The sequence below is a fragment of the Gobio gobio genome (assembly GCF_949357685.1).
Source record: "Gobio gobio genome assembly, chromosome: 14".
NCBI lineage: Eukaryota > Metazoa > Chordata > Actinopteri > Cypriniformes > Gobionidae > Gobio > Gobio gobio.
This window is the reverse complement of record NC_137107.1, coordinates 5,139,053-5,164,258: the sequence shown is the minus strand read 5'-3', so window position 1 is coordinate 5,164,258 and position 25,206 is coordinate 5,139,053. Positions and strand designations below refer to the sequence as shown.

At 35.7% G+C, this 25,206-nt stretch overlaps 1 protein-coding gene across 1 annotated transcript in view; it reads right to left on the bottom strand.

Annotated features, from left to right (window-relative positions):
- The window catches only part of stk26 (serine/threonine protein kinase 26), a 69,838-nt gene extending 57,298 nt beyond the window's left edge, over positions 1–12,540 (bottom strand). Inside the window, exon 1 of the mRNA XM_079835239.1 lies at positions 12,100–12,540. Coding sequence (XP_079691365.1) covers positions 12,100–12,141 — 42 coding nt within the window. The 5' untranslated portion in view covers positions 12,142–12,540. The remainder of the gene's footprint in view (positions 1–12,099) is intronic.
- Positions 12,541–25,206: the final 12,666 nt, after the last annotated feature.

Here is a 25,206-nt window from a genome sequence, read left to right as displayed (position 1 = left end):
ATTTAGCTACGTCTCAATGTAATAATAATATGTGTATTTAATTTACACAGTAAAGAATATGCAGTGCTATTTAACATTTCTTTACTTTATGACTGTACCTGAAAAAGCGCTGTTTATTTCATGTGTATCTTGTTCTGCTGTATTTATGTTGGGCTGCTGAATGTTAAAAGGGATCCAGTCCATGTACATTAGAAATTATTTGATAAATCTGATTTAAAACATGATCAAATCTATTTTAAATGACAAAACTTCAAATAAAAGTGCAAGTGACAAATATCGGCCAATGAGTTTGTTCAAATCTGCATCATATCGGCCCCCCCCCCCCAAAAAAAACGGTGCATCCCTAATAAAAAGCCAATTTTTTAAAACATTTTCTTGACAAAACACACTATTTAAGAATTGTAAATGAAAGATGAAGCATACATTTAAACTCGATTAGGGGAAATATGCCCTTTATAAAAGGTAAAAATATCATAAATATGTAGATTTAAATATATCCCACTGACTGAACACCAATGCATATACTGCTTCAGAGTAAATTATGTTTATATTAGGGCTGTCAAAAGATTAATCGCGATTAATCGCATCCAAAATAAAAGTTTGTGTTTACATAATATATGTGTGTGTACTCTGTTAATTATTATTTATATATAAATACACACACAAGCATGTAGATATTTAAGAAAAAAAATATTATTTTTATATATAAACCATTTATATTTATATATATTATAGATTATATAAATGTATATACAGTATATACATGCAAATATTTCTTAAATATATTCATAAATATATTTTGGATGCGATTAATCTTTTGACAGCCCTAATATATATATATATATATAAAATCGCATCCAAAATAAAAGTTTGTGTTTACATAATATATGTGTGTGTACCCTGTTAATTATTATTTATATATAAATACACACACATTCATGTATATATTTAAGAAACTGTATATACATTTATATAATCTATAATATATATAAATATAAATGTTTTATATATAAAAAAATATATACATGCTTTTGTGTGTATTTATATATAAATAATAATTAACAGAGTAAACACACATATATTATGTAAACACAATCGCGATTAATCTTTTGACAGCCCTAATATATATATATATATAAATAATATATACAGCCCTAATATATACACTACAATAATGTTTTTTTACTCGGACAAGTGTATGTCGGTGCTTAATGTCGAGCCCTGGGTGAAAGATTCTCCTCTGAAACTGAACGTTGCTCATCGAGTTAGCCTTTAGATCCAATTAAAAGGTTAGCGTTAGCGGGTCTGCGTCCCTCTGATAAACCTCTGAGCACAGACTGCGGCGTTAATGACTAGCATGCTAACAAGCTCTCAAGGGAGGGGTGTGTGTACCCCCACAAGATTTATCAGCCGGACGCATTTCCTCCTCTGACAGCTAGACAAACACACACGAGCCTCAGGGCCTGCAGAAACACATTGGGGATAACGCATATGTGACACAACAAGCTTTCAGCATGAGTCTGTCGCTCTACCTGTCTCGCTGACTCAGAGAAACCAGTGTGTGAGACACTTCCTTGCGGGCCACACCCAAGCATGACGCCTGAGACAGACACTCCTTCATGCTTCTGTGAATGGACAATTGCATGGCCTGTTTAAAAGGGCGAAACTGCACTTTAAACCCTCGGAAAACTCATAAAGCAAACATTAAAAAGGCCTGCCACAAGTGTTACATTAATGAGCCGAGTTTCAGATCTGCTGCGGATAATGATTAACAACACAACCCGGCAACGTAGTAGCCATAGCAGAGAAGTGTGTGTGTGTGTGTGTGTGTGTGGACTGGTAATCCCTACGTTATGTGGACAAAATGTCCCCACAAAGATGGCAAAATCCGAAATCCTTGTGGGGACATTTTTAGGTCCCCATGAGGAAAACATCTTATAAATCAGACTAAGTGATGTTTTTTGACAATGTAAAAATGCAGAATGTCTCCTGTGATGGGTAGGTTTAGGGGCAGTGTGTGTGTGTGTGTGTGTGTGTGTGTGTGTGTGTGTGTGTGTGTGTGTGTGTGTGTGTGTGTGTGTGTGTGTGTGTGTGTGTGTGTGTGATGGGTAGGTTTAGGGTCAGTGTAAGGGGATAGAAAATACGGTTTGTACGGTATAAAAACCATTACGTCTATGGAATGTCCTCACATTTCACAAAAACAAACGTGTGTGTGTGTGTGTGTGTGTGTGTGTGTGTGTTCTGGATCAGTGACCTCTCTGACCCCCGTCCGCTGTCAGAAAACAAACATTGGTGATGCTACTATGGGTTTTCCGGCTCCCAGCGTCTGCCGGAGTGTGAGGTTGTGACAGCGGCCGCAACACACACTTCCTGTGCTGCAAGCGAGGCTATTTCTTGCTGTCACACAAAAAGCCTTTAAAGACGGGGATTACATCACTGTCCTAGATCACAGGCAGCAAACGCAGACTCTTTAGGAAGCAGAATTATACACTGATATCATTACAGACTGATCAAGACTACAGTTCAGCTCAGCTCAACCATCCATTCACACTTCTATACACTTAAAATCAATTCAGATTCTCCTTATGGTCCTCATTTCACACACACAGTCGACTCGGAAATTTACATATTAGATAAATTAGTCATTATATATGAAGAGTTCGGTTGCAAAACGCGATAAACGCCATTTTTTGACATTTGGATTTTATTATTGGAAATCAATAGCCACGTTTACATGCGCACTTTTTTGTCATTCCGATTAAAATCATTCCGATTGAAAGATTCTGTGGACTGTTTACATGAGACGTTATCTAAACCGATCTGGTGTTTACATTTCAGTCAGAATCATTTTGTGACATGCGCACACAGTTTGTCTGCCACCTCAGATTCGTAATGTTAGTATCGTGGATCAATAGTTCTGTGTTGGTAATTTATATATTTATTTATTTTTCTGTGGGCGGACATGCAGTAGTTTAACCTAATTTATGTCCTATACAATGGCTATTTCAACAGCTGTGAATGATGAATGCGGAATCAAAATGAATTAAATTCATTTATTTTGAAAAACACAAAATTAACTATAAAATGCACTCAAATTATTAATAAAAACATAGGATGTACGGTGAAACGTGAATGAAAGCATTCAAGACGTGTTCAGCATCATCACTAGAACTAAACATATATATTTCAGATGATTAAGGAAAGATACCATAACCACAAAGGTATAAATATTAACAAAAGTAATTAAAGTAGACTGTGTGTAATGTTACTTAACCAATTTGAAGCAGTTGTTTAACTTTTTTTTTTATAGCTAACTAACGAGAAACAGAGAAATGTCGACACGTCCTCTCCAGCAGCTTGAATGTTCCCCGTTGCACTGGAAACTCTCAACGGCCACCAGGACGTATACAGTTTTATAAAAGCTATTTATTATTTGTCGTAAAGTGTAAGAATCACCTCCGAAAAAAAAAATGATTCTGTCAGGCACAGTTGAAGCCTAGGACAAACGCTGTCAAGATGAGATGCTGTAGCCAGGCTATGTCTGTGTCATTATTCCATCATCATGTTCATAACATGTTACAGAAATAAAAGTTTAATACCTCAGAAAAATGAACTTTCCTCTCTTGTCAACATTAACCTGGTGTGAGCGCGGCGCGCCCTCTTCAGTTGTGGAGGCGCGCGCTATATATCACGTCACAGAAAGACGTGCACTCAAAGTAATCGGATCAGGTCGTTTAGATGGTGGAATTTTTCGTTTGATCGGTTCATGAAAAGGTTTATCCCACCCCTCTCAAACCGATTACAATTTCATTCGGTTTGGCCATTTTTATTCCGATTGAGGTGTTTATATGGTGCATTTTCATTCGGATTGGACTTTTAAACCGATTACAGTGCTCCATGTAAACGCACTGACTGTTTAGATGTATCTTAATCTATGTGTGAATTGCTGCCATTAATAAGATTTAAAAATGTACATTTTAAGCCTACTACAAAATGTATTTTTTCACAAAACGCGATATCCGCCAGCCCAGTTTCTTTACAAAGTGCGATATAACGTTCAGGATGCTGCGCGCGCTCAGGATGTCACGCGAGGAGAGAGTCACCGCCGGTGAAGTGCTCCGAGTTTGCTCAGTGATTTAACGATAATATCAAAACAAAAAAAAACATATTTTTAAAAAGAGGATTCAATAGGCAAACTAAAAAACGTTTACCATTTAATTGTTTATACTGTAGGCGAGCTGTCCGTCACGTAGGCTACGTCACTGATCAACAGCTGCCAGTCAGTCAGAGAATCAAAGCTTCAGTCAAGCTAACGTTATGGATTTCGATGACGGATTGGAGCCGGTCATTCCAGCTGCTGTTGGGAGAAAGAGGAAGGCATCTAAAGAAAATCATTAAAGGGGGAAGACAAACGGGCAAGGCATTCAGGGGAGGGAAAACATCCAAAGATGAATTGTGGTCATCGTGCGACTGCGAGTAATGTTGGTCTGTGTCATGCCGACAATCTGTCAGATGAAGATGTAGCCTTCAACTTCACAAAAATGTATAAAAACGCTACAAAAGTGGACCAGGATAACAGTGATTCACTAGCTTTTCTTCATGGTATTACAGTAGTAGAATATAGCCTAAGGTGGATATATAGCGTTTTGAAAAATTAAAAAAAAAAAAAAATGATGTTGTGTATGTTCTGGCCAAAACTAACTCGGAATCTTATTATTATTAATCAATCTTTGTATAGCCTACTATTCCATATATTTATGATGTATTGTTTTTTTAACCAATTTAAGATGTTTGACAATGTTAAGATAAATATCTTGCATTTTGGCATGGTTTTTAACTTATTTATGAACTATTTATGGACATAAAATTAAATAAAAAATATCCTGGATTTGAAGAATATTGTGTCCCTGGCCTTCACTGAGCTCAAGTAATAGTTTAATGTACAAAAAATTGTGAATGAACTTGACTGTTGATGTCTTAAATAATAATGTCAAATAACCAACATTTCTCAAAATGGATATATCTCGTTTTGCAACAAAACTCTTCATATTGAGAGTCATTAACTCTTCACCTTCATGGCCTTCCCTGTTAGACATATACAGAAATGTAATAGTTATCAAACACCTTTCTTAACTGAATAAATAATAAATGAAATATAGATTAATCATCATTAAAGCTTCAATTTTCTCTGTTTCCGTTGTTCTTTGATGAACATTAATGACAGGCATCATCAGTGCTACTGTCACTTTAAGAACAGCCGCGCATCTCATTTCCTCACAACTCTTTAAGTTCATTTAAGACGTTATTTAACTCATTTAAGACTCTAATATGAGAATACTCAAAATCCTCTGCGTTGGTGTTGTTGTTATTGTTTGTTCAAGAGCAAAAGAGATCTCGATGTGAGGCGGAAACTGACGTGAGTCTGTCTATGCGTCGAGTGTGTGTGTGTGTGTGTGTGTGTGTGTGTGTCAGAGTGTCCCTTGATTAGCTGACACTGACACACACACACACACACACACACACACACACACACAGGACATTGACATACAGCGCGTTCTCTTGTGTCTTGTCGCGCTTGGAAGCATTTACATGAATAAGGAGCGTGATGATCATGTAACGCTAAGCAAAAATGGATATAAAAACGGACGCTGCGTTATTTGCGTTAAATATTTTTAATGCGTTAAGCTGAAAAAATTAATCGCCCGCGTTAACGCGTTAATTTGCCCAGCCCTAATATATATATATATATATATACATACAGTGGGTACAGAAAGTAATCAGACCCCCTTAAATTTTTCACTCTGTTATATTGCAGCCATTTGCTAAAATCATTTAAGTTTAACACACTGCAGCCCATATTGACATTTTTGCAGATTTATTAAAAAAGAAAAACTGAAATATCACATGGTCCTAAGTATTCAGGGTAGGGTTGCACCAGTCGTTCGTAAGCTCTTTCTTAAATTGGAACGTAAAGTCCACACTAGAGGCTTAGTAACTACTAGATAGTTTGTAACTAACTCTATATTTTTTTCGGTTGCACCATTTGTTCTTAAGGCAGAACGTAACTAGTAGGTCGTAAGCTCTCCGTAAAGTAATAATAATATGACGTTTGCCCTCAATGATCCAATAGCAGCCTTCAGATATGTGAGCAGAAGTTGTGTTGAAATTTCAGTGTCCTTCATTATTATAACTTCTTTTTCCTCACGTAACCAACGGTAAAAATACGTTTCCATTAAAAATATACTTAATCATGAATAACGTAAGTGCTTTTATATATAAATAACATTCAGAAGCATTCAGTATATGAAACGACATTAACAAGGATCAATAAATAAACACTGAAACAAACAAAAAAAAACATAAGAAATTACATTTATTGATTATGACTGATTTTATTTGTAGGGCTGTCCAAAGATTAATCGCGATTAATCGCATCCAAAATAAAAGTTTGTGTTTACATAATATATGTGTGTGTACTCTGTTAATTATTATTTATATATAAATACATACACATTCATGTATATATTTAAGAAATATTTGCATTTATATACTGTATATACATTTATATAATCTATAATATATATATATAAATATAAATGTTTTATATATAAAAATAATATTTTTTTCTTAAATATATACATGCTTGTGTGTGTTTTTATATATAAATAATAATTAACATATACACACACATATATTATGTAAACACAAACTTTTATTTTGGATGCGATTAATCTTTTGACAGCCCTAATTATTTGACATCATGACATGCACAACACGGACCGATGGGACAGATTCACACAGTTTTGGATGGTTTCGTGTTAAGTAATCTATTCACAATGTTTTCTCTCTTAAAATGTAAGCGAGTGTAAATGTCAGCATTATCATATATGTGTAAAGAATTGAAGTCTGTCATGTAAAACAAGAGCTTATTATGCAGTTCAGTCAGTCTGCTTTTTTATTCCAACCATTACTCCTGATCGGAATATTTCCGGAAATATTTAGTTTATTTTATATTTAGTTTATTAGTAAATATTTAGTATATTTAGGAAATATTTAGTTTATACGTAGAGTTACGCTTCAACTAAGTTTAATGGTGCAACGCAAAAATATTTAGTAGTGCTTAAGTTGTAACTTAGTGCCCATTTATGTCAAAACTAGGCTAAGTTGTAACTTAGGCACTACTAAATATGCCCCCTTTGAGGTCGATATGGGCCTGAGATGGTTCTACACCTTCATTTGAGTCCAGCTGTGTTTGATTATACTTGATTAGGAAAGGGCTTTATGGCAGAGTGGCCCGACGGAAGCCTCTACTCAGTGCAAGACGCATGAAAGCCCGCATGGAGTTTGCTAAAAAAAACACCTGAAGGACTTCAAGATGGTGAGAAATAAGATTATCTGGTCTGATGGGACCAAGATAGAACTTTGTGGCCTTAATTCTAAGCAGTATGTGTGGAGAAAACCAGGCACTGCTCATCACCGGTCCAATACAGTCCCAACAGTGAAGCATGGTGGTGGCAGCATCATGCTGTGGGGGTGTTTTTCAGGCCCAGTACAGGGATATCCTGGACGAAAACCTGCTCCAGAGTGCTCAAGACCTCAGGTTCACCTTCCAACAAGTCAATGACCCTAAGCACACAGCTAAAATAACGAAGGAGTGACTTCACAACAACTCCGTGACTGTTCTTGAATGGCCAGAGCCTTGACTTAAACCCAATTGAGCATCTCTGAAGAGACCTGAAAATAGCTGTCCGCCAACGTTTACCATCCAACCTGACAGAACTGGAGAGGATCTGCAAGGAGGAATGGCAGAGGATCCCCAAATCCAGGTGTGAAAAACTTGCATCTTTCCCAAAAAGACTCACGGCTGTATTAGATCAAAAAGGTGCTTCTACTAAATACTGAGCAAAAGGGTCTGAATGCTTAGGACCATGTGATATTTCAGTTTTTGTTTTTTAATAATTCTGCAAAAAAAATTGTAATACTGTGTTTTTCTGTCAATATGGGCTGCTGTGTGTACATTGAGGAAAAAAAATTAACTTAAATGATTTTAGAAAATGGCTGCAATATAACAGTGAAAAATGTAAGGGGTCTGAATACTTTCTGTACACACTGTGTTTATATTAGGGCTGTACGATTAATCGAAATCGAACCGCAATCGTGATTTGACTTATGTGCGATTATGAAAGCGCAAAGGCTGTGATTTTAATAGGGATGCACGATATTATCGGCACAACATCAGAATCGGCCGATAAACGCTTAGAAATATAAAAATCGGCATCGTCCGATATGAAAAAATTATGCCGATATGATAATGTGTTGATATGAGCCTGCAATACCTCACGTGTGCAAGGAGTGCTATAGCGATAAGATCACGTCAGCCGTGTGGTCATTCTTGAAGTGAAAATAAGCAAATACATTGCATGTATGGTTATTTATATTGACATCATTAATCAACATCATTATATTGAATTTGTGAATCAACCGGATTGCCAGGTTTTCACAACAAAACTAGCCCAAAATAAGCACAATCGCGTCTCCCCACTCTCTAGCGCGCGCAGCAGCCTCCACAGCAGCAGAAGCTCCTCCAGGTCCTAGTGCCCGCCCGGTTGAATGTTATATAGCCTATTTAGTGGGAGCGCTGTTGTTGCAGTAATAAAATGAAAAGTAGAATACACAAATAACATGTAAATTAAATACTTTTATATACAGTTTATTAATCTGTAATAAAATTGTATGAAATGGATGATAAAAAAAATAATCCAAGGAGCACTAAAATAATTGTATTTTTTTTTATTTGAAGCTAAAGACAGCATCAGCTGATGCCACGCCCACTTCATGTGCACGCATCCAAAAATAAAATATTTAGGTTACAACTGCATCTGTCTGGGGTGAAAAATCACTGACTTTATTATTGTTATTTTTAGAGAAAATATACTCTTATTATAAAAATAACTTTATTAACATTTATTTATCTTTAACAAGTATACTTTTAGTAAGGAGACATTTAAGACAAAATCATTTTTTTTTGCTCAAAATGGTGGTTTCCATTAATATAATACTAACATAATAAACATATTACACGTGACCTTCATAAATACTTTGAATCAAGCAAGACTAATTTGAACTATTGACCTATTTTATTTATTTGAAAATAAAAACAAATTAAATAAGTGAATTTTTAACATTAATAATACATAATAGCTACATTAAAATGTAGCCTTCAAGTATCTTTCAATTAAGCAATCACTGCTTTAAAAAGATCAAGTGAAAAGTCAGTAATAAAACGAAGAACAAATAATAATAAATACATATTTTTGTTCCTTTAATTGCTATGGTTATCACATTTCAATGATCTCAATAACGGAACGGAAATTTTGACGGTTGTCACGGCAGTATGAGAAACACAATTTTCAATAGCTTTTATTGAAACAAATACAGATGCGCTCTCGGTTTCAGTCCAACACAGAACATTTCTCATTTTAATGTAATGGATCCGAGCATCAGCTCTTAAAGTGACAGCAGCCTAATAATCCTCCTGCTGTCCGTTTAACACTAATCAAACTCGACTAAATAACTTTAATAATAGGGGTGTGACGAGACACTTAGCTCACGAGATTGGATTCACGAGAATTAAGAAATCCTAAATGATGAAATACATCACAAGAAAAATAGTTTAAATTCATCATCTTGTAATGAATGTCTTTTCAGTTCTACTTTATATGAATTATCATACGCAGTAAAAGACAACAAGCACTGTAAAGGTTTAGCACAAACTCAACTGACCGGCTTATGAGCTTCTGTTGACCTCCTAACTCAACTCCTTCCCACAAACTGATCAAGTGCAAACAATAAGTGCAACCATAATCAACGCACACAATATTCAAAGTGCAAAGAGAGACCACGTTTCTTCAAGCATGACCGAGCTAAGAGATGGTCAACTTCACATTGGGAAATGCCTCAAACAGCGGCAACGCATTGACATCGCGTTTGAATGCCAGCTCCTGTTTACTTTCACTTTCAATTCTGTGATGGTGTGTACTCTGTGAATAGGGCGCAGTGGTGCTGAACGCGCATTATAAAAGATATGGACTGTCTTTTCCTCAACTTCACCCTCACACTCCGTCATGACAATATAACGTCGCACGAGATCTCATCACAGCCCTATTTATTTAATTAAGATTAATGTATATTTCATTTATACGGCAAATAATATTTTACCTTTGATTACTGTATTTCTGTTCCTGAAAGACCGAGCAGAAAAGCACTGTTTGTTTCAAACGCATCTGCTCTGTTGTCTTTATCTACACCTGTTGGATATTAAATGGATCAAATCCATGCTCAATAGAAATGATTTGATGATGCGGAAATAAACTCTAGCATAACTATGTATTTTCGAACTTTGCTCATTTAAAACATGATCAAAACACTCATCTATTGTAATGACAAAAGTACAAATAAGACAGCAAGTGACAAATATCGGTATCGGTCAATAGTTGTTAACATCGGGGGGAAAAAATCCTCTCGCTGCAAAATTTTTTTTTTATATATATATATATTTGAAAATAGAGATGCACCGCAAGGATTTTTTTGACCTGTGTGTGTGTGTGTGTGTGTGTGTGTGTGTGTGTGTGTGTGTGTGTGTGTGTGTGTGTGTGTGTTAATTAGTGCTGTCAAATCGATTCATTGAAAAATAAAGTTAAAATCGGTACGAAATCCTATCGATGCAAAATAAATACATATATAAAATTAGGGATGTATATATAAATATATATATCAAATATCTATCTATCTATCTATCTATATCTCTCTCTCTCTCTATATATATATATATATATATATATATATATATATATATATATATGTCAATTGGTGCTGTTAAATTGATTAACCACGATAAATTGCATCTAATAAAAGTTTTTGTATATAGATATATATATATACACACACACACACATTTAAACACATACATATATTACATATACATATATTACATATATATATATATATATGTGTGTGTGTGTGTGTGTGTGTGTGTGTGTGTGTGTGTGTGTGTGTGTGTGTGTGTGTGTGTGTGTGTGTGTGTGTGTGTGTGTGTGTTATTATACACACATTTATATATATGTAAACAAAACAACAACAAAAAATATACATATGACCCACATCGATTCATTGAAAAATAAAGTTAAAATCGGTACGAAATCCTATCGATGCAAAATAAATACATATATAAATATATAAAATTAGGGATGTATATATAAATATCTATCTATCTATCTATCTATCTATCTATCTATCTATCTATCTATCTATCTATCTATCTATATATGTAAACAAAAACTTTTATTAGATGCAATTTATCGTGGTTAATCAATTTAACAGCACCAATTGACATATATATATATATATATATATATACACACACACAGACACACATTTAAACACATACATATATTACATATACATATATATATGTGTGTGTGTGTGTGTGTGTGTGTTATTATACACACATTTATATATATGTAAACAAAACAACAACAAAAAATATACATATGACCCACATAAGGCTATTAAATGTGTCACTAATTATTTGAATATTTTCCATGCAGTAGTAACTACAATAACAACTGAGATGTATTTATCTTCCAAACCTGTCAGATTCATATTTCCCATATCAAAATGACACATTTAAATGTGCTCAAGTGCAAATATCCAGTACACTACATATTATAAAGGTCCGAGGAAAGAAAATAGATTTACCATAATTTGTGTAATTTATACATGAAGCAATTGCTTTTTTTAAGCATCTCTGCTCGTCTTGATATAACAGCAGATAATCAAAAAGTACATCATAACAAAAAGAGCACCGCTAAAGTACTATAACATCGCGCATTAGATGATAATGCCGTCTGCCATATTCATATATCACGGTATTTACATAGCACTTTAAGTTAGGGGTGAATAAAAAAAAAAAGCAAGTGTTGAAGGACATGAACTAAGTTAAAGGTGTGATCAGATGATTCATGAGTGTATTAAAGGCTGAATGCGGATTAGCCGATGATAATGATGATGGCCTGTCGTTACCTTTCCACACCGACTCACCTGCATTCCAGGAACTTGAACAGCTACCGGCGACTGAGCCATCTCCACCCGTCCACAGGCCAACTACACCCAGCAAACTCTCGGAGAGACACGTACAGCTCCTTCCCTCACACTACTCCGTCTTAAACTATATATTTACACTATATTTACACTGTTGGCGAAACTCCTCGCGACGCCAAACTCTTGAGCTAGCTGCGCTCTGTTAGCTTTAAAGTCGACACTCGGTGACCATGATTCCTTCGTAAAGTGGACTTTTTTGTTGTTTATATTAGATCCAGACGGTCGTCGGTAGCTTGTTGGAGGCTTTTGGTGGTAGTTTGCGCAGAGTTTGTTCTTCAGGAGATCTTCTTTGACGCCATGACTCGCGCTGCGCTCGCAAAGTTGTTTTGTGCCTCAGCTCTGGCCGTTGGGTGGAGTCGCGCGCTCCGACCGCGCGCACACAGACACTGCGTCACTAAAGCTGCTGCCACCATCAGGGAGCTTCGGACACACACACACACACACACACACACACACACACACACACATAGGTTTGTTTTTCTATATTAGTGAGGACGTTGACTAGACTTCCATTGATTTTATATCAGGCTAATTATATTTTCTATCGCCTAACTTCTAAACACAACCGTCAACACAAGTTTACCCTTGCCATAGTATGGCAAGCCGTATTTACATTAAACTATTTCCATATTAAAGGTGTAATTCACTCCAAAATGAAAATTAGCCCATAATTTGCTCTCCCCTCAAGCCACTCTAGGTGTATATGACATTCTTCTTTCAGACGAATACAATCAGAGTTATATTTAAAAATGTCCTGGCTAATCCTAGCTTTATAATGGCTGTTCCTGTTTTGAAGTCCATCACAGTGCTCCACACGGCTCCAGGGGTTTGATAAAGACTTTCTGAAGCGAAGCCATGCGTTTGTGTAAGAAAAATATCCATATTTATAACTTTACAAACTGTAATCTCTAACTTTCGCTAACTGTTGTCCTCGCGTTCATTAGAGACTGGGGTTCCAGCGTATGACGCTCCAGTGAGAATATCCATTTTTTGATGGACAGATGCACTTTTATGATGGACAGATGCACTTTTATGATGGATGGATGCACTTTTATGATGGACAGATGCACTTTTATGATGGACCGTTGCAATTTTTAGATGAATGGATGCAATTTTTAGATGGATAGATGCTCTTTTATGATGGACAGATGCACTTTTATGATGGATAGATGCTCTTTTATGATGGACAGATGCACTTTTATGATGGACAGATGCACTTTTATGATGGATAGATGCACTTTTATGATGGACAGATGCACTTTTATGATGGACAGATGCACTTTTATGATGGACAGATGCACTTTTTTATGATGGATGGATGCACTTTTATGATGAATAGATGCACTTTTATGATGAATAGATGCTCTTTTATGATGGATGGATGCACTTTTATGATGGACGGATGCTCTTTTATGATGGATGGATGCACTTTTATGATGAATAGATGCTCTTTTATGATGGATGGATGCACTTTTATGATGAATAGATGCACTTTTATGATGAATAGATGCTCTTTTATGATGGACAGATGCACTTTTATGATGGACAGATGCACTTTTATGATGGATGGATGCACTTTTATGATGGACGGATGCTCTTTTATGATGGATGGATGCACTTTTATGATGAATAGATGCTCTTTTATGATGGATGGATGCACTTTTATGATGGACAGATGCACTTTTATGATGGATAGATGCACTTTTATGATGGACAGGTGCACTTTTATGATGGACAGATGCTCTTTTATGATGGATAGATGCACTTTTATGATGGACAGATGCACTTTTATGATGGATAGATGCACTTTTATGATGGATAGATGCACTTTTATGATGGACAGATGCTCTTTTATGATGGACAGATGCACTTTTATGATGGACAGATGCACTTTTATGATGGATAGATGCACTTTTATGATGGACAGATGCACTTTTATGATGGACAGATGCACTTTTATGATGGACAGATGCACTTTTTTATGATGGATGGATGCACTTTTATGATGAATAGATGCACTTTTATGATGAATAGATGCACTTTTATGATGAATAGATGCACTTTTATGATGAATAGATGCACTTTTATGATGGACAGATGCTCTTTTATGATGGATGGATGCACTTTTATGATGAATAGATGCACTTTTTTGATGAATAGATGCACTTTTATGATGAATAGATGCACTTTTATGATGAATAGATGCTCTTTTATGATGGACAGATGCTCTTTTATGATGGACAGATGCACTTTTATGATGGACAGATGCACTTTTATGATGGACAGATGCACTTTTATGATGGACAGATGCACTTTTTTATGATGGACGGATGCACTTTTATGATGAATAGATGCACTTTTATGATGAATAGATGCACTTTTATGATGAATAGATGCTCTTTTATGATGAACGGATGCACTTTTATGATGGACAGATGCACTTTTATGATGGACGGATGCACTTTTATGATGGACAGATGCACTTTTATGATGGACGGATGCACTTTTATGATGAATAGATGCACTTTTATGATGGACGGATGCACTTTTATGATGGACAGATGCACTTTTATGATGGACGGATGCACTTTTATGATGGATAGATGCACTTTTATGATGGACAGATGCACTTTTATGATGGATAGATGCACTTTTATGATGGACGGATGCACTTTTATGATGGACAGATGCACTTTTATGATGGACAGATGCACTTTTTTATGATGGATGGATGCACTTTTATGATGAATAGATGCACTTTTATGATGGACAGATGCACTTTTATGATGAATAGATGCACTTTTATGATGGACAGATGCACTTTTATGATGGACAGATGCACTTTTATGATGGACAGATGCACTTTTTTATGATGGACAGATGCACTTTTATGATGGACAGATGCACTTTTATGATGGACGGATGCACTTTTATGATGGATGGATGCACTTTTATGATGGACGGATGCACTTTTATGATGGACTGATGCACTTTTATGATGGATAGATGCACTTTTATGATGGACAGATGCACTTTTATGATGGACTGATGCACTTTTTTATGATGGACAGATGCACTTTTATGATGGACAGATGCACTTTTATGATGGACAGATGCACTTTTTTATGATGGACGGATGCACTTTTATGATGAATAGATGCACTTTTATGATGAATAGATGCACTTTTATGATGAATAGATGCACTTTTATGATGGATAGATGCACTTTTATGATGGACGGATGCACTTTTATGATGGACAGATGCACTTTTATGATGGACGGATGCACTTTTATGATGGACAGATGCACTTTTATGATGGACAGATGCACTTTTTTATGATGGATGGATGCACTTTTATGATGAATAGATGCACTTTTATGATGGACAGATGCACTTTTATGATGAATAGATGCACTTTTATGATGGACAGATGCACTTTTATGATGGACAGATGCACTTTTATGATGGACAGATGCACTTTTATGATGGACAGATGCTCTTTTATGATGGATAGATGCACTTTTATGATGGACAGATGCACTTTTATGATGGATAGATGCACTTTTATGATGGATAGATGCACTTTTATGATGGACAGATGCACTTTTATGATGGACAGATGCACTTTTATGATGGACAGATGCACTTTTTTATGATGGATGGATGCACTTTTATGATGAATAGATGCACTTTTATGATGAATAGATGCACTTTTATGATGAATAGATGCTCTTTTATGATGGATGGATGCACTTTTATGATGGACAGATGCACTTTTATGATGGACAGATGCACTTTTATGATGGACAGATGCACTTTTTTATGATGGACGGATGCACTTTTATGATGAATAGATGCACTTTTATGATGAATAGATGCACTTTTATGATGGATAGATGCACTTTTATGATGGACAGATGCACTTTTATGATGGATAGATGCACTTTTATGATGGACGGATGCACTTTTATGATGGACAGATGCACTTTTATGATGGACAGATGCACTTTTTTATGATGGATGGATGCACTTTTATGATGAATAGATGCACTTTTATGATGGATAGATGCACTTTTATGATGGACGGATGCACTTTTATGATGGACAGATGCACTTTTATGATGGACAGATGCACTTTTTTATGATGGATGGATGCACTTTTATGATGAATAGATGCACTTTTATGATGAATAGATGCACTTTTATGATGGACAGATGCACTTTTATGATGGACGGATGCACTTTTATGATGGACAGATGCACTTTTATGATGGACAGATGCACTTTTTTATGATGGATGGATGCACTTTTATGATGAATAGATGCACTTTTATGATGGATAGATGCACTTTTATGATGAATAGATGCACTTTTATGATGGACAGATGCACTTTTATGATGGACAGATGCACTTTTATGATGGACAGATGCACTTTTTTATGATGGATGGATGCACTTTTATGATGGACAGATGCACTTTTATGATGGACAGATGCACTTTTATGATGGACAGATGCACTTTTTTATGATGGATGGATGCACTTTTATGATGAATAGATGCACTTTTATGATGGATAGATGCACTTTTATGATGAATAGATGCACTTTTATGATGGACAGATGCACTTTTATGATGGACAGATGCACTTTTATGATGGACAGATGCACTTTTTTATGATGGACAGATGCACTTTTATGATGGACAGATGCACTTTTATGATGGACGGATGCACTTTTATGATGGATGGATGCACTTTTATGATGAATAGATGCACTTTTATGATGGACGGATGCACTTTTATGATGGACGGATGCACTTTTATGATGGACTGATGCACTTTTATGATGGACTGATGCACTTTTATGATGGACTGATGCACTTTTATGATGGATAGATGCACTTTTATGATGGACAGATGCACTTTTATGATGGACTGATGCACTTTTAAGATGGACAGATGCACTTTTATGATGGACAGATGCACTTTTATGATGGACGGATGCACTTTTATGATGGACAGATGCACTTTTATGATGGACAGATGCACTTTTTTATGATGGACTGATGCACTTTTAAGATGGACAGATGCACTTTTATGATGGACAGATGCACTTTTATGATGGACGGATGCACTTTTATGATGGATAGATGCACTTTTATGATGGACAGATGCACTTTTATGATGGACGGATGCACTTTTATGATGGATAGATGCACTTTTATGATGGACAGATGCACTTTTATGATGGACGGATGCACTTTTATGATGGATAGATGCACTTTTATGATGGACAGATGCACTTTTATGATGGACTGATGCACTTTTATGATGGACTGATGCACTTTTATGATGGACAGATGCAATTTTTAGATGAATAGATGCAATTTTTAGATGGACAGATGCACTTTTATGATGGACAGATGCTCTTTTATGATGGACAGATGCACTTTTATGATGGACAGATGCACTTTTATGATGGACAGATGCACTTTTATGATGGACTGATGCACTTTTAAGATGGACAGATGCACTTTTATGATGGAGAGATGCACTTTTATGATGGACAGATGCACTTTTATGATGGACGGATGCACTTTTATGATGGACTGATGCACTTTTATGATGGATAGATGCACTTTTATGATGGACAGATGCACTTTTATGATGGACTGATGCACTTTTATGATGGATAGATGCACTTTTATGATGGACAGATGCACTTTTATGATGGACAGATGCACTTTTATGATGGACAGATGCACTTTTATGATGGACAGATGCACTTTTTTATGATGGACGGATGCACTTTTATGATGAATAGATGCACTTTTATGATGAATAGATGCACTTTTATGATGAATAGATGCACTTTTATGATGGACAGATGCACTTTTATGATGGACGGATGCACTTTTATGATGGATAGATGCACTTTTATGATGGACAGATGCACTTTTATGATGGATAGATGCACTTTTATGATGGACGGATGCACTTTTATGATGGACAGATGCACTTTTATGATGGACAGATGCACTTTTTTATGATGGATGGATGCACTTTTATGATGAATAGATGCACTTTTATGATGGACAGATGCACTTTTATGATGAATAGATGCACTTTTATGATGGACAGATGCACTTTTATGATGGACAGATGCACTTTTATGATGGACAGATGCACTTTTTTATGATGGACAGATGCACTTTTATGATGGACAGATGCACTTTTATGATGGACGGATGCACTTTTATGATGGATGGATGCACTTTTATGATGGACAGATGCACTTTTATGATGAATAGATGCACTTTTATGATGGACGGATGCACTTTTATGATGGACGGATGCACTTTTATGATGGACTGATGCACTTTTATGATGGATAGATGCACTTTTATGATGGACAGATGCACTTTTATGATGGACTGATGCACTTTTTTATGATGGACAGATGCACTTTTATGATGGACAGATGCACTTTTATGATGGACGGATGCACTTTTATGATGGATGGATGCACTTTTATGATGGACGGATGCACTTTTATGATGGACAGATGCACTTTTATGATGGACAGATGCACTTTTTTATGATGGACAGATGCACTTTTATGATGGACAGATGCACTTTTATGATGGACGGATGCACTTTTATGATGGACGGATGCACTTTTATGATGGACAGATGCACTTTTATGATGGACAGATGCACTTTTATGATGGACTGATGCACTTTTAAGATGGACAGATGCACTTTTATGATGGACAGATGCACTTTTATGATGGACGGATGCACTTTTATGATGGATAGATGCACTTTTATGATGGACAGATGCACTTTTATGATGGACTGATGCACTTTTAAGATGGACAGATGCACTTTTATGATGGACAGATGCACTTTTATGATGGACGGATGCACTTTTATGATGAATAGATGCACTTTTATGATGGACGGATGCACTTTTATGATGGACGGATGCACTTTTATGATGGACTGATGCACTTTTATGATGGATAGATGCACTTTTATGATGGACAGATGCACTTTTATGATGGACTGATGCACTTTTAAGATGGACAGATGCACTTTTATGATGGACAGATGCACTTTTATGATGGACAGATGCACTTTTATGATGGACAGATGCACTTTTATGATGGACAGATGCACTTTTATGATGGACGGATGCACTTTTATGATGGATAGATGCACTTTTATGATGGACAGATGCACTTTTATGATGGACGGATGCACTTTTATGATGGATAGATGCACTTTTATGATGGACAGATGCACTTTTATGATGGACGGATGCACTTTTATGATGGATAGATGCACTTTTATGATGGACAGATGCACTTTTATGATGGACTGATGCACTTTTATGATGGACTGATGCACTTTTATGATGGACAGATGCAATTTTTAGATGAATAGATGCAATTTTTAGATGGACAGATGCACTTTTATGATGGACAGATGCTCTTTTATGATGGACAGATGCACTTTTATGATGGACAGATGCACTTTTATGATGGACAGATGCACTTTTATGATGGACTGATGCACTTTTAAGATGGACAGATGCACTTTTATGATGGAGAGATGCACTTTTATGATGGACAGATGCACTTTTATGATGGACGGATGCACTTTTATGATGGACTGATGCACTTTTATGATGGATAGATGCACTTTTATGATGGACAGATGCACTTTTATGATGGACGGATGCACTTTTATGATGGACAGATGCTCTTTTATGATGGACAGATGCACTTTTATGATGGACAGATGCACTTTTATGATGGACAGATGCAATTTTTAGATGAATAGATGCAATTTTTAGATGGACAGATGCACTTTTATGATGGACAGATGCTCTTTTATGATGGACAGATGCTCTTTTATGATGGACGGATGCACTTTTATGATGGACAGATGCACTTTTATGATGGACAGATGCACTTTTATGATGATAGATGCACTTTTATGATGGACAGATGCACTTTTATGATGGACGGATGCACTTTTATGATGGACGGATGCACTTTTATGATGAATAGATGCACTTTTATGATGAATAGATGCACTTTTATGATGGACAGATGCACTTTTATGATGGACAGATGCACTTTTATGATGAATAGATGCACTTTTATGATGGACAGATGCACTTTTATGATGGACGGATGCACTTTTATGATGAATAGATGCACTTTTATGATGGAAAGATGCACTTTTATGATGGACAGATGCACTTTTATGATGGACAGATGCACTTTTATGATGGACGGATGCACTTTTATGATGGACGGATGCACTTTTATGATGGACGGATGCACTTTTATGATGAATAGATGCACTTTTATGATGAATAGATGCACTTTTATGATGGACAGATGCACTTTTATGATGGAAAGATGCACTTTTATGATGGACAGATGCACTTTTATGATGAATAGATGCACTTTTATGATGGACAGATGCACTTTTATGATGGACGGATGCACTTTTATGATGGACGGATGCACTTTTATGATGAATAGATGCACTTTTATGATGGACAGATGCACTTTTATGATGAATAGATGCACTTTTATGATGGAAAGATGCACTTTTATGATGGAAAGATGCACTTTTATGATGGACAGATGCACTTTTATGATGAATAGATGCACTTTTATGATGGACAGATGCACTTTTATGATGAATAGATGCACTTTTATGATGGACAGATGCACTTTTATGATGGACAGATGCACTTTTATGATGAATAGATGCTCTTTTATGATGAATAGATGCACTTTTATGATGGACAGATGCACTTTTATGATGGACAGATGCACTTTTATGATGGACAGATGCACTTTTATGATGGATAGATGCACTTTTATGATGGACAGATGCAATTTTTAGATGAATAGATGCAATTTTTAGATGGACAGATGCACTTTTATGATGGACAGATGCTCTTTTATGATGGACGGATGCTCTTTTATGATGGACGGATGCACTTTTATGATGGACAGATGCACTTTTATGATGGACAGATGCACTTTTATGATGAATAGATGCACTTTTATGATGGACAGATGCACTTTTATGATGGAAAGATGCACTTTTATGATGGACAGATGCACTTTTATGATGAATAGATGCACTTTTATGATGGACAGATGCACTTTTATGATGAATAGATGCACTTTTATGATGGACAGATGCACTTTTATGATGGACAGATGCACTTTTATGATGAATAGATGCTCTTTTATGATGAATAGATGCACTTTTATGATGGACAGATGCACTTTTATGATGGACAGATGCACTTTTATGATGGACAGATGCACTTTTATGATGGATAGATGCACTTTTATGATGGACAGATGCAATTTTTAGATGAATAGATGCAATTTTTAGATGGACAGATGCACTTTTATGATGGACAGATGCTCTTTTATGATGGACGGATGCTCTTTTATGATGGACGGATGCACTTTTATGATGGACAGATGCACTTTTATGATGGACAGATGCACTTTTATGATGGATAGATGCACTTTTATGATGGACAGATGCACTTTTATGATGAATAGATGCACTTTTATGATGGATGGATGCACTTTTATGATGGACAGATGCACTTTTATGATGGACAGATGCACTTTTATGATGGACAGATGCACTTTTATGATGGACAGATGCACTTTTATGATGAATAGATGCACTTTTATGATGGACAGATGCACTTTTATGATGGACAGATGCACTTTTATGATGGATGGATGCACTTTTATGATGGACAGATGCACTTTTATGATGGACGGATGCACTTTTATGATGGACAGATGCACTTTTATGATGGACAGATGCACTTTTATGATGGATGGATGCACTTTTATGATGGAGAGATGCACTTTTATGATGGACGGATGCACTTTTATGATGGATAGATGCACTTTTATGATGGACAGATGCACTTTTATGATGGATGGATGCACTTTTATGATGGACAGATGCACTTTTATGATGGACGGATGCACTTTTATGATGGACAGATGCACTTTTATGATGGACAGATGCACTTTTATGATGGATGGATGCACTTTTATGATGGAGAGATGCACTTTTATGATGGATAGATGCACTTTTATAATGGACAGATGCTCTTTTATGATGGACAGATGCACTTTTATGATGGACAGATGCACTTTTATGATGGACAGATGCTCTTTTATGATGGATGGATGCACTTTTATGATGGACAGATGCACTTTTATGATGGATGGATGCACTTTTATGATGGATAGATGCACTTTTATGATGGACAGATGCACTTTTATGATGGATAGATGCACTTTTATGATGGACAGATGCTCTTTTATGATGGATAGATGCACTTTTAAGATGGACAGATGCACTTTTATGATGGATGGATGCACTTTTATGATGGATAGATGCACTTTTATGATGGACAGATGCACTTTTATGATGGATAGATGCACTTTTATGATGGACAGATGCACTTTTATGATGGACAGATGCTCTTTTATGATGGACAGATGCACTTTTATGATGGATAGATGCACTTTTATGATGGATAGATGCACTTTTATGATGGACAGATGCACTTTTATGATGGATGGATGCACTTTTATGATGGACAGATGCACTTTTATGATGGACAGATGCTCTTTTATGATGGATGGATGCACTTTTATGATGGACAGATGCACTTTTATGATGGACAGATGCACTTTTATGATGGACAGATGCACTTTTATGATGAATGGATGCACTTTTATGATGGACAGATGCACTTTTATGATGGATAGATGCTCTTTTATGATGGACAGATGCTCTTTTATGATGGACAGATGCACTTTTATGATGGACAGATGCACTTTTATGATGGACAGATGCTCTTTTATGATGGATGGATGCACTTTTATGATGGACAGATGCACTTTTATGATGGACAGATGCACTTTTATGATGGACAGATGCACTTTTATGATGGACAGATGCACTTTTATGATGAATGGATGCACTTTTATGATGGACAGATGCACTTTTATGATGGATAGATGCTCTTTTATGATGGACAGATGCACTTTTATGATGGACAGATGCTCTTTTATGATGGATGGATGCACTTATGATGGACAGATGCACTTTTATGATGGATGGATTCATGTTTATTGACTTCAAAACAGAAAAAGCCATTATAAAGCTTGGATTAGCCAGGACATTATTAATATAACAGATTTTATTCGTCTGAAAGAATGTCATACACACCAAGGATGACTTGAGGGTAAGTCATGGGCTAATTTTCATTTTTGGGTGAACTATCCCTTTGATTCATCATATCAACAATTACATTTTCACTAGCTAAAATGCTAATTCTTGATATAAAAAATAATTTGACTGTTTTTATGATCACTTAAAGAAATGGTTCACCCAAAAATGAAAGTTACCCCATGATTGAGCAATCCCAGATGTATATGACGCTCTTCTTTCAGACAAACACAGAGTTATGTAAACATATCCTGACTCTTCCCAGCTTTATTAATGGGAGTACCTGAGACTTTGACATTGACTAGACTTCCATTGATTTCATATCAGGTGAATGATAAATGATCGCCTAACCCCTAAACACAACCGTCAACACAAGTTTACCCTTGCCATAGTATGGCAAGCCGTTTTTACATTTAGCCATTTCCACATTAATTATTGATATCAACAGTTTTCACAAGTTAATAGTTATATCAGGAATTAGATTTCTACTAGTGACAATGACATACAAGACATTCTGAAACATGAGCAAAGTTTTATTATAAATAATATTTATTATTATTATTATTTTATGTGGGATATGTATGCAGTTTGGAACATGGATGAATGGATTTCCAGCTAGTAGATATATTTCTGAAGATGAGGGGAAATGCGTGTACCCCTGTACAGCGATCATCAGCTGTTGGTCCATTTTGGCTGAGGTTACAAAGTTGTTACAGAAAGGGTGAAGCTGGTTCTGGTCACATGACCTGTGGTGTGCTTGCAGCATTCTGGAAAGTTGAGATTTCTGGAAAACACGCGCACAACTACATTTTAAATGATTAAAATAGGAGAACCGGAAAAAAAGTGATTTGTGGACTGGATTTTTTAAAAACTTATCATCACAGATTAGTAATAAAATTAAAAACTGATGCTGCACAAAAACTAACAATACATCAAACCCAATGTTGTTACTAATCTTTCACATTTCCAAGACTGTGATAAAAGCTAAAAAATATCCAGTCCACAATCACTTTTTATATTGAAAATAACTCCTTTTGTGTGTTTTCCCCCCAAATCAGTGACATCATTTATGAACTTGGCAATTAAAGAGTAAAAATCCTGGATTAAAAAAAAACAAACCATTTAGTAGTTTTGATCAGGGATGAGGTTGATAAACAGATTTATGCAACAACAACAAAAAAACATTTATCTGATCCATTTTTACAGCAGTTTAATTTAGTGGATGTTTAAAAATCGCAATATTTATTTTGTCCATATCGCACATCCCTCCATCATAAAAGTGCTCCATACGGCTCCAGGGGTTAATAAAGGCCTTCTGAAGAATAATATCCATATTTATTACTTTATAAACTATAATCACTGGCATCTGGCTGTACAAAAAAACATTGCTTTGCTTCAGAAGGCATTTATTAATGGATTACTTTTTTACCTTTTCGAATTATGACCCCAATTTTTTATTTTTTTTCACACGGCAAGTAAAAAAAGAAATTGGTCAGAAGTGACTGAAGAACACCAGAGGGTTAGAATATATAGATTTGACCTTTAGCTTTAATTGTGACAGGACAAAACTCAGAAGAAACTGGCTAAAGAATGTTTTTTTTTTTTTTTTATATCCATAGTTTTTAGAACAGAGATGAAATTTTAATAAGTGTGTTAAGACAGTCAAAATACACCATTTATTTATTTCTGTTTTTTTAAACAAAAAATGTAAGAAATCTAAGCATTTAAACTAA